The sequence below is a fragment of the Salmo trutta genome, unplaced genomic scaffold, assembly GCF_901001165.1.
Source record: "Salmo trutta unplaced genomic scaffold, fSalTru1.1, whole genome shotgun sequence".
In the NCBI taxonomy this organism is placed as follows: domain Eukaryota; kingdom Metazoa; phylum Chordata; class Actinopteri; order Salmoniformes; family Salmonidae; genus Salmo; species Salmo trutta.
The window spans coordinates 508,979-521,295 of NW_021823104.1; the positions used below are offsets into that span (position 1 = coordinate 508,979).

The following is a 12,317-nucleotide window of genomic DNA, read 5'->3' on the forward strand; positions in this document are numbered from 1 at the left end:
ATGTTCTATGGACAGGTGAGTTAAAAGAATGTTCTATAGACAGGTGAGTTAAAGGAATGTTCTATAGACAGGTGAGTTAAAAGAATGTTCTATGGACAGGTGAGTTAAAGGATTGTTCTATGGACAGGTGAGTTAAAAGAATGTTCTATGGACAGGTGAGTTAAAGGATTGTTCTATGGACAGGTGAGTTAAAAGAATGTTCTATGGACAGGTGAGTTAAAGGATTGTTCTATGGACAGGTGAGTTAAAAGAATGTTCTATAGACAGGTGACTTAAAAGAATGTTCTATGGACAGGTGAGTTAAAGGTATGTTCTATAGACAGGTGAGTTAAAGGAATGTTCTATGGACAGGTGAAATAAAGGTATGTTCTATGGACAGGTGAGTTAAAGGTATGTTCTATGGACAGGTGAGTTAAAGGAATGTTCTACGGACAGGTGAGTTAAAAGTATAACCCTTTGGACAACATGGATCCCAAAAAGCAACACATTTGAAGTTTTGGAACGGCCGAGTCCAAGTCCAAACCAAATCCCAATTGAAATGTTTGTGGGAGGATCTGAGCCAAAATTCCTCCACCACGAGGTGAGAGACAACTACAGGAAGTGTTTGGTTGGAGTCATGGCAACTACAGTAAATTCCTCCACATCGAGGTGAGAGACTACTACAGGAAGTGTTTGGTTGGAGTCATGGCAACTACAGGAAGTGTTTGGTTGGAGTCATGGCAACTACAGGAAGTGTTTGGTTGGAGTCATGGCAACTACAGTAAATTCCTCCACATCGAGGTGAGAGACAACTACAGGAAGTGTTTGGTTGGAGTCATGGCAACTACAGGAAGTGTTTGGTTGGAGTCATGGCAACTAAAGGGAACCAGTTATTGAGTGTAAGGTGGAAATTACTTTTCACACAAGGGGCATTGGGGTGTTGCATAACTACGTTCATGAAAGAACTGAAATAAGTGAAGTAACTGAAATAAGTGCAATAAGTGAAATACGTGAAATAAGTACGTACCTGATGATGGTGTGCAGCCGAGGGTCAGTGAACTGCGTTGTTCGGTTGTTGTGATCCACAAAGTAGATCCTTCCAGACACCGTGCTCCTCACCTCCCAGCCGGCCGGCAGCGGACCCAACTCCTCACAGCTCACACTGGTCAGGTCCCTGGACCAATCACAACACACCTCACTATCAGGTGCCTGGACCAATCACAATACACCTCACTATCTGGTCCCTGGACCAATCACAATACACCTCACTATCAGGTGCCTGGGACCAATCACAATACACCTCACTATCAGGTGCCTGGGACCAATCACAATACACCTCACTATCAGGTGCCTGGACCAATCACAATACACCTCACTATCAGGTGCCTGGACCAATCACAATACACCTCACTATCTGGTCCCTGGACCAATCACAACACACCTCACTATCAGGTGCCTGGACCAATCACAACACACCTTTCTGAGCTCTACACCACATCAAAACACACCGTACTGAGCTCTACTCCAATCAAAACACACCTAACTGAGCTCTAAACCAATCACAACACACCTAACTGAGCTCTAAACCAATCACAACACACCTTACTGAGCTCTAAACCAATCACAACACACCTAACTGAGCTCTAAACCAATCACAACACACCTTACTGAGCTCTAAGCCTTCCAACTGGATGCGTTCCAATTCAGGTAGGGTGGTAAAGGACGAGGTAGTGGGGGAGGAAGGATAGATGGAGAGGTAGGGGGAGGTAGGGGAGAGGTAGGGGGGAGGTAGGATAGATGGAGAGGTAGGGGTGAGGTATGATAGATGGAGAGGTAGGGGGGAGGTAGGATAGATGGGGAGGTAGGGAGGAGGTAGGATAGATGGAGAGGTAGTGGGGAGGTAGGATAGATGGAGAGGTAGGGGGGAGGTAGGATAGATGGAGAGGTAGGGGGGTGGTAGGATAGATGGAGAGGTAGTGGGGGAGGTAGGATAGATGGAGAGGTAGGGGGGAGGTAGGATAGATGGGGAGGTAGGGAGGAGGTAGGATAGATGGAGAGGTAGTGGGGGAGGTAGGATAGATGGAGAGGTAGTGGGGGAGGTAGGATAGATGGAGAGGTAGTGGGGAGGTAGGATAGATGGAGAGGTAGTGGGGGAGGTAGGATAAATGGAGAGGTAGGGGAGAGGTAGGATAGATGGAGAGGTAGGGGGGAGGTAGGATAGATGGAGAGGTAGTGGGGAGGTAGTGGGGGAAGGTAGGATAGAGGGTAGGATAGTAACGGTAGAGGGAGTAGTGAGGGTAGAGGGTAGTATAGTGAGGGTAGAGGGTAGTATAGTGAGGGTAGAGGGTAGTATAGTGAGGGTAGAGGGTAGTATAGTGAGGGTAGAGGGTAGTATAGTGAGGGTAGTATAGTAACGGAAGAGGGTAGTATAGTAACGGTAGAAGGTAGTATAGTAACGGTAGAAGGTAGTATAGTGAGGATAGTATAGTGATGGTAGTATAGTGAGGGTAGCGGGTAGTATAGTGAGGGTAGAGGGTAGTATAGTGAGGGTAGAGGGTAGTATAGTAACGGTAGAGGGTAGGATAGTGAGGGTAGAGGGTAGTATAGTGAGGGTAGAGGGTAGTATAGTGAAGTTAGAGGGTAGTATAGTATAGTGAGGGTAGTATAGTGAGGGTAGTATAGTAACGGTAGAAGGTAGTATAGTGAGGATAGTATAGTGATGGTAGTATAGTGAGGGTAGAGGGTAGTATAGTGAGGATAGTATAGTGATGGTAGTATAGTGAGGGTAGAGGGTAGTATAGTGAGGGTAGAGGGTAGTATAGTGAGGGTAGAGGGTAGTATAGTGAGGATAGAGGGTAGTATAGTGAGGGTAGTATAGTGAGGGTAGAGGGTAGTATAGTGAGGGTAGAGGGTAGTATAGTGAGGGTAGAGGGTAGTATAGTGAGGGTAGTATAGTGAGGGTAGAGGGTAGTATAGTGAGGGTAGAGGGTAGTATAGTGAGGTAGAGGGTAGTATAGTGAGGGTAGAGGGTAGTATAGTGAGGGTAGTATAGTGAGGGTAGAGGGTAGTATAGTGAGGGTAGAGGGTAGTATAGTGAGGATAGAGGGTAGTATAGTGAGGGTAGTATAGTGAGGGTAGAGGGTAGTATAGTGAGGGTAGAGGGTAGTATAGTGAGGGTAGAGGGTAGTATAGTGAGGGTAGAGGGTAGTATAGTAACGGTAGAGGGTAGTATAGTGAGGGTAGGGTAGTAGGAGGGTGGAGGGTATAGTGAGGGTGGAGGGTAGTTAGTGAGGGTAGAGGGTAGTATAGTGAGGGTAGAGGGTGGATATAACGGTAGAGGGTAGTATAGTGAGGGTAGAGGGTAGTATAGTGAGGGTAGAGAGTAGTATAGTGAGGGTAGTATAGTGAGGGTAGATGGTAGTATAGTGAGGGTAGAGGGTAGTATAGTGAGGGTAGAGGGTAGTATAGTGAGGGTAGAGGGTAGTATAGTGAGGGTAGTATAGTGAGGGTAGAGGGTAGTATAGTGAGGGTAGAGGGTAGTATAGTAATGGTAGAGGGTAGTATAGTGAGGGTAGAGGGTAGTATAGTGAGGGTAGTATAGTGAGGGTAGAGGGTAGTATAGTGAGGGTAGAGGGTAGTATAGTGAGGGTAGAGGGTAGTATAGTGAGGGTAGAGAGTAGTATAGTGAGGGTAGTATAGTGAGGGTAGAGGGTAGTATAGTGAGGATAGAGGGTAGTATAGTAATGGTAGAGGGTAGTATAGTGAGGGTAGAGGGTAGTATAGTGAGGATAGAGGTTAGTATAGTAACGGTAGAGGGTAGTATAGTGAGGGTAGAGGGTAGTATAGTGAGGGTGGAGGGTAGTATAGTGAGGGTAGAGGGTAGTATAGTGAGGGTAGAGGGTAGTATAGTACCGGTAGAGGGTAGTATAGTGAGGGTAGTATAGTGAGGGTAGAGGGTAGTATAGTGAGGGTAGAGGGTAGGATAGTGAGGGTAGAGGGTAGGATAGTGAGGGTAGAGGGTAGTATAGTGAGGGTAGAGGGTAGTATAGTGAGGGTAGAGGGTAGTATAGTGAGGATAGAGGGTAGTATAGTAATGGTAGAGGGTAGTATAGTGAGGGTAGAGGTTAGTATAGTAACGGTAGAGGGTAGTATAGTGAGGGTAGAGGGTAGTATAGTGAGGGTGGAGGGTAGTATAGTGAGGGTAGAGGGTAGTATAGTGAGGGTAGAGGGTAGTATAGTAACGGTAGAGGGTAGTATAGTGAGGGTAGTATAGTGAGGGTAGAGGGTAGTATAGTGAGGGTAGTATAGTGAGGGTAGAGGGTAGGATAGTGAGGGTAGAGGGTAGTATAGTGAGGGTAGTATAGTGAGGGTAGTATAGTGAGGGTAGTATAGTAACGGTAGAGGGTAGTATAGTGAGGGTAGAGGGCAGTATAGTGAGGGTAGAGGGTAGTATAGTGAGGGTAGAGGGTAGTATAGTGACGGTAGAGGGTAGTATAGTGACGGTAGAGGGTAGTATAGTGAGGGTAGTATAGTGAGGGTAGAGGGTAGTATAGTGAGGGTATAGGGTAGTATAGTGAGGGTATAGGGTAGTATAGTGAGGGTAGAGGGTAGTATAGTGAGGGTAGAGGGTAGTATAGTAACGGTAGAGGGTAGTATAGTGAGGGTAGAGGGTAGTATAGTGAGGGTAGAGGGTAGTATAGTGAGGGTAGAGGGTAGTATAGTGAGGGTAGTGTAGTGAGGGTAGTATAGTAACGGTAGAGGGTAGTATAGTAACGGTAGAGGGTAGTATAGTGAGGGTAGATGGTAGTATAGTGAGGGTAGAGGGTAGTATAGTGAGGGTAGAGGGTAGTATAGTGAGGGTAGAGGGTAGTATAGTGAGGGTAGAGGGTAGTATAGTGAGGGTAGAGGGTAGTATAGTAACGGTAGAGGGTAGTATAGTGAGGGTAGAGGGTAGTATAGTGAGGGTAGAGGGTAGTATAGTAACGGTAGAGGGTAGTATAGTAAGGGTAGAGGGTAGTACAGTGAGGGTAGAGGGTAGTATAGTGAGGGTAGAGGGTAGTATAGTGAGGGTAGAGGGTAGTATAGTGAGGGTAGAGGGTAGTATAGTGAGGGTATAGGGTAGTATAGTGAGGGTAGAGGGTAGTATAGTATAGTGAGGGTAGTATAGTGAGGGTAGTATAGTGAGGGTAGAGGGTAGTATAGTGAGGGTAGATGGTAGTATAGTGAGGGTAGTATAGTAACGGTAGAGGGTAGTATAGTGAGGGTAGAGAATAGTATAGTGAGGATAGTATAGTGAGGGTAGAGGGTAGTATAGTGAGGGTACAGGGTAGTATAGTGAGGGTAGTATAGTGAGGGTAGAGGGTAGTATAGTGAGGGTAGTATAGTGAGGGTAGTATAGTGAGGGTAGTATAGTAACGGTAGAGGGTAGTATAGTGAGGGTAGAGGGTAGTATAGTGAGGGTAGAGGGTAGTATAGTGAGGGTAGTATAGTGAGGTTAGTATAGTGAGGGTAGAGGGTAGTATAGTGAGGGGTGGTATTGTGAGGGTAGTATAGTGAGGGTAGTATAGTGAGGGTAGAGGGTAGTATAGTGAGGGTAGTATAGTGAGGGTAGAGGGTAGTATAGTGAGGGTAGAGGGTAGTATAGTGAGGGTAGGCTAGTGAGGGTAGTATAGTGAGGGTAGATGGTAGTATAGTGAGGGTAGAGGGTAGGCTAGTGAGGGTAGTATAGTGAGGGTAGTATAGTGAGGGTAGTACAGTAACGGTAGAGGGTAGTATAGTGAGGGTAGAGGGTAGTATAGTGAGGGTAGAGGGTAGTATAGTGAGGGTAGTATAGTGAGGGTAGAGGGTAGTATAGTGAGGGTAGAGGGTAGTATAGTGAGGGTAGGCTAGTGAGGGTAGAGGGTAGTATAGTGAGGGTAGTATAGTGAGGGTAGAGGGTAGTATAGTGAGGGTAGTATAGTGAGGGTAGAGGGTAGTATAGTGAGGGTAGAGGGTAGTATAGTGAGGGTAGAGGGTAGTATAGTGAGGGTAGTATAGTGAGGGTAGTATAGTGAGGGTAGTATAGTGAGGGTAGTACAGTAACGATAGATGGTAGTATAGTGAGGGTAGAGGGTAGGCTAGTGAGGGTGGTACCTGGGTATTCGTGGGTCGTGCCAGGTACTGACTCCCGTCTGTGTGTGGAGAAAATAAACCTGTCCCTGGACCGTAGTGCGCTGCTCTGTAACACACACAGAGACAGGTCACACACACACACACACACACACACACACACACACACACACACACACACACACACACACACACACACACACACACACACAGAGAGAAAGGTCACACACTGCTGTCTGTCTTGACCGGAGCAGCCACACCTGCTCAATAACACACACCTGGCCCAGCTCAATAACACACACCTGGCCCTGCTCAATATCACACACCTGCTCAATAACACACACCTGGCCCTGCTCAATATCACACACCTGGCCCTGCTCAATATCACACACCTGCTCAATAACACACACCTGGCCCTGCTCAATATCACACACCGGGCCCTGCTCAATAACATACACCTGGCCCTGCTCAATAACACACACCTGGCCCTGCTCAATAACACACACCTGGCCCTGCTCAATATCACACACCTGGCCCTGCTCAATATCACACACCTGGCCCTGCTGAATATCACACACCTGCTCAATAACACACACCTGGCCCTGCTCAATATCACACACCTGGCCCTGCTCAATATCACACACCTGCTCAATATCACACACGTGGCCCTGCTCAATATCACACACCTGGCCCTGCTCAATAACACACACCTGGCCCTGCTCAATAACACACACCTGGCCCTGCTCAATAACACACACCTGGCCCTGCTCAATAACACACACCTGGCCCTGCTCAATATCACACACCTGGCCCTGCTCAATATCACACACCTGGCCCTGCTCAATATCACACACCTGCTCAATAACAAACACCTGGCCCTGCTCAATATCACACACCTGCTCAATAACACACACCTGGCCCTGCTCAATATCACACACCTGGCCCTGCTCAATAACACACACCTGGCCCTGCTCAATAACACACACCTGGCCCTGCTCAATATCACACACCTGGCCCTGCTCAATATAACACACCTGGCCCTGCTCAATAACACACACCTGGCCCTGCTCAATAACACACACCTGGCCCTGCTCAATAACACACACCTGGCCCTGCTCAATATCACACACTTGGCCCTGCTCAATATCACACACCTGGACCCTGCTCAAAATCACACACCTGCTCAATAACACACACCTGGCCCTGCTCAATATCACACACCTGCTCAATATCACACACCTGCTCAATAACACAGACCTGGCCCTGCTCAATAACACACACCTGGCCCTGCTCAATAACACACACCTGGCCCTGCTCAATATCAGACACCTGCTCAATAACACACACCTGGCCCTGCTCAATATCACACACCTGCTCAATAACACACACCTGGCCCTGCTCAATATCAGACACCTGCTCAATAACACACACCTGGCCCTGCTCAATATCACACACCTGGCCCTGCTCAATATCACACACCTGCTCAATAACACACACCTGGCCCTGCTCAATATCACACACCTGCTCAATAACACACACCTGGCCCTGCTCAATAACACACACCTGGCCCTGCTCAATATCAGACACCTGCTCAATAACACACACCTGGCCCTGCTCAATATCACACACCTGGCCCTGCTCAATAACACACACCTGGCCCTGCTCAATATCAGACACCTGCTCAATATCACACACCTGGCCCTGCTCAATATCACACACCTGGCCCTGCTCAATATCACACACCTGGCCCTGCTCAATAACACACACCTGCTCAATAACACACACCTGGCCCTGCTCAATATCACACACCTGGCCCTGCTCAATAACACACACCTGGCCATGCTGAATATCACACACCTGGCCCTGCTCAATATCACACACCTGGCCCTGCTCAATATCACACACCTGGCCCTGCTCAATAACACACACCTGGCCCTGCTCAATATCACACACCTGGCCCTGCTCAATAACACACACCTGGCCCTGCTCAATAACAAACACCTGGCCCTGCTCAATATCACACACCTGGCCCTGCTCAATATCACACACCTGGCCCTGCTCAATATCACACACCTGGCCCTGTAACCCTAACCTCTCTCTCTGTCTCTCTCTCTCACCGTATCCTTCAGGCAGATCTGGTGATTGGTTGCCATGCGGTCGGTTCTGAGGGGTTTGGGAATCCTGGCCTCTGATTCGCTGAGCCTGGAGCCGGTTCTCCTGGTTGGGTGAATCCGGTGGACAGGTCCCGCCCCCAGCGGCGCCAGTGGGGTCTGAGTACGGCAGCGGCTCCTCACTGAAACAGCTCTCAAACACAGGCCTACACACACACACACACACACACACACACGTTACATACATACATACCCCCACCTGTTACACACACACACACACCTGTTACACACACACACACACACACACACACACACACACACACACACACACACACACACACACACTCACCCCTGTTACACACACACCTCTGTTACACACACACACACACACACACACACACACACACACACACACCCCTGTTACACACACACCCCTGTTACACACACACACACACACACACACACACACACACCCCTGTTAATCCTCACCCCTCGTTCTCTAACAGTGCTCTACAGTCGACCACAGATCCTCCGCTGCCCAAACCATCTCTGGTCTGGAGGCTCACTGGAAAACACAGTTAACACACGTTACACCCACAGTCTAGTACAGCTAACCTTGCTACCCTAACCCTAACCCCTACCCTAACCCCTAACCCCTACCCTAACCCGTAATCCCTACCCTAACCCGTACCCGTACCCCTAACCCCTACCCTAAACCCTACCCCCTACCCTAACCCCTACCCTAACCCTAACCCTAACCCCTACCCTAACCCTAACCTATACCCTACCCCCTACCCTAACCCCTACCCTAACCCCTACCCTAACCCCTACCCTAACCCTAACCTATACCCTAACCTTGTGGGGATTCAGTCCTGTTCAAAATCCTATTTACCCTAACCCGTACTCTTATCTTAACCCATACTCTTACTCTAACCCAAACCTTAATATTAACCCTAACCCGTACCCTTACCCTTAACATTAACCCTAACACCTTAACATTAACCCTAACCCGTACCCTTACCCTTAACATTAACCCTAACACCTTAACATTAACCCTAACCCGTACCCTTACCCTTAACATTAACCCTAACACCTTAATATTAACCCTAACCCGTACTCTTACCTTAACATTAACCCTAACACCTTAACATTAACCCTAACCCGTACCCTTACCCTTAACATTAACCCTAACACCTTAACATTAACCCTAACCCGTACTCTTACCCTTAACATTAACCCTAACCCGTACTCTTACCTTAACATTAACCCTAACACCTTAACATTAACACTAACCCGTACTCTTACCCTTAACATTAACCCTAACCCGTACTCTTACCCTTACCCTTAACATTAACCCTAACACCTTAACATTAACCCTAACCCGTACTCTTACCTTAACCCCTAAATGAAATTTGAATAGCTGTTATAGTTATTGGCATAGTTTTCATGCATCTTATTGACCTTATTAATGACACACAGCATATGGAGCCTATTGAGAGTGGAATATCACTGTTACGGAGCCTATTGAGAGTGGAATATCACCTTTACGGAGCCTATTGAGTGGAATATCACCGTTACGGAGCCTAGTTAGAGTGGAATATCACCGTTACGGAGCCTATTGAGAGTGGAATATCACCGTTACGGAGCCTAGTTAGAGTGGAATATCACCGTTACGGAGCCTATTGAGAGTGGAATATCACCGTTACGGAGCCTAGTTAAAGTGGAATATCACCGTTACGGAGCCTATTGAGTGGAATATCACCGTTACGGAGCCTATTGAGAGTGGAATATCACCGTTACGGAGCCTATTGAGAGTGGAATATCACCGTTACGGAGCCTATTGAGTGGAATATCACCGTTACGGAGCCTATTGAGAGTGGAATATCACCGTTACGGAGCCTATAGAGAGTGGAATATCACCGTTACGGAGCCTATAGAGAGTGGAATATCACCGTTACGGAGCCTAGTTAGAGTGGAATATCACCGTTACAGAGCCTATAGAGAGTGGAATATCACCGTTACGGAGCCTATTGAGTGGAATATCACCGTTACGGAGCCTATTGAGAGTGGAATATCACCGTTACGGAGCCTAGTTAGAGTGGAATATCACCGTTACGGAGCCTAGTTAGAGTGGAATATCACCGTTACGGAGCCTATTGAGAGGGAATATCACCGTTACGGAGCCTATTGAGAGTGGAATATCACCGTTACGGAGCCTAGTTAGAGTGGAATATCACCGTTACGGAGCCTATTGAGAGTGGAATATCACCGTTACGGAGCCTATTGAGAGTGGAATATCACCATTACGGAGCCTAGTTAGAGTGGAATATCACCGTTACGGAGCCTAGTTAGAGTGGAATATCACCGTTACGGAGCCTATTGAGAGTGGAATATCACCGTTACAGAGCCTAGTTAGAGTGGAATATCACCGTTACGGAGCCTAGTTAGAGTGGAATATCACCGTTCCGGAGCCTATTGAGAGGGGAATATCACCGTTACGGAGCCTATTGAGAGGGGAATATCACCGTTACGGAGCCTATTGAGAGTGGAATATCACCGTTAGGGAGCCTAGTTAGAGTGGAATATCACCGTTAGGGAGCCTATTGAGAGTGGAATATCACCGTTACGGAGCCTAGTGCGAGTGGAATATCACCGTTACGGAGCCTATAGAGAGTGGAATATCACCGTTACGGAGCCTATAGAGAGTGGAATATCACCGTTACGGAGCCTAGTTAGAGTGGAATATCACCGTTACGGAGCCTATTGAGAGTGGAATATCACCGTTACGGAGCCTATTGAGAGGAATATCACCGTTACGGAGCCTAGTTAGAGTGGAATATCACCGTTACGGACTCTAGTTAGAGTGGAATATCACTGTTACGGAGCCTAGTTAGAGTGGAATATCACCGTTACGGAGCCTATAGAGAGTGGAATATCACCATTACGGAGCCTATAGAGAGTGGAATATCACCGTTACGGAGCCTATTGAGAGTGGAATATCACCGTTACGGAGCCTATTGAGAGTGGAATATCACCGTTACGGAGCCTAGTTAGAGTGGAATATCACCGTTACGGAGCCTATAGAGAGTGGAATATAACCATTACGGAGCCTATAGAGAGTGGAATATCACCGTTACGGAGCCTATTGAGAGTGGAATATCACCGTTACGGAGCCTAGTTAGAGTGGAATATCACTGTTACGGAGCCTATTGAGAGTGGAATATCACCGTTACGGAGCATATTGAGAGTGGAATATCACCGTTACGGAGCATAGTTATATTGGAATATCACCGTTACGGAGCCTAGTTAGAGTGGAATATCACCGTTACGGAGCCTAGTTAGAGTGGAATATCACCGTTACGGAGTCTAGTTAGAGTGGAATATCACCATTACGGAGCCTAGTTAGAGTGGAATATCACCGTTACGGAGCCTAGTTAGAGTGGAATATCACCGTTACGGAGCCTAGTTAGAGTGGAATATCACTGTTACAGAGCCTAGTTAGAGTGGAATATCACCGTTACGGAGCCTATTGAGAGTGGAATATCATCGTTACGCCACCTATTGAGAGTGGAATATCACCGTTACGGAGCCTATTGAGAGTGGAATATCACCATTACGGAGCCTATTGAGAGTGGAATATCACCGTTACGGAGCCTAGTTAGAGTGGAATATCACCGTTACGGAGCCTAGTTAGAGTGGAATATCACCGTTACGGAGCCCAGTTAGAGTGGAATATCACCGTTACGGGGCCTATAGAGAGTGGAATATCACCGTTACGGAGCCTATTGAGAGTGGAATATCACCGTTATGGAGCCTAGTTAGAGTGGAATATCACCGTTACGGAGCCTATAGAGAGTGGAATATCACCGTTACGGAGCCTAGTTAGAGTGGAATATCACCGTTACGGAGCCTAGTGCGAGTGGAATATCACCGTTACGGAGCCTATAGAGAGTGGAATATCACCATTACGGAGCCTATTGAGAGTGGAATATCACCATTACGGAGCCTAGTTAGAGTGGAATATCACCGTTACGGAGCCTATTGAGAGTGGAATATCACCGTTACGGACTCTAGTTAGAGTGGAATATCACTGTTACGGAGCCTAGTTAGAGTGGAATA

General features: G+C 47.4%; 2 protein-coding genes across 7 annotated transcripts in view; one reads left to right on the plus strand and one right to left on the minus strand.

Moving 5' to 3' along the window:
• LOC115188923 (AP-5 complex subunit zeta-1) overlaps positions 1-12,317 on the plus strand; it is a 389,472-nt gene that overhangs the window by 202,151 nt on the left and 175,004 nt on the right. The window lies entirely within an intron of this gene.
• LOC115188928 (E3 ubiquitin-protein ligase SMURF1-like) overlaps positions 1-12,317 on the minus strand; it is a 31,735-nt gene that overhangs the window by 2,534 nt on the left and 16,884 nt on the right. For both annotated transcript variants that reach the window (XM_029747764.1, XM_029747762.1), the window contains 4 exons: positions 8,688-8,763; positions 8,205-8,404; positions 6,112-6,196; positions 1,007-1,153 (listed from right to left, as the gene is read on the minus strand). In XM_029747764.1, the coding sequence (XP_029603624.1) occupies positions 1,007-1,153; positions 6,112-6,196; positions 8,205-8,404; positions 8,688-8,763 (508 nt within the window). The remainder of the gene's footprint in view (positions 1-1,006; positions 1,154-6,111; positions 6,197-8,204; positions 8,405-8,687; positions 8,764-12,317) is intronic.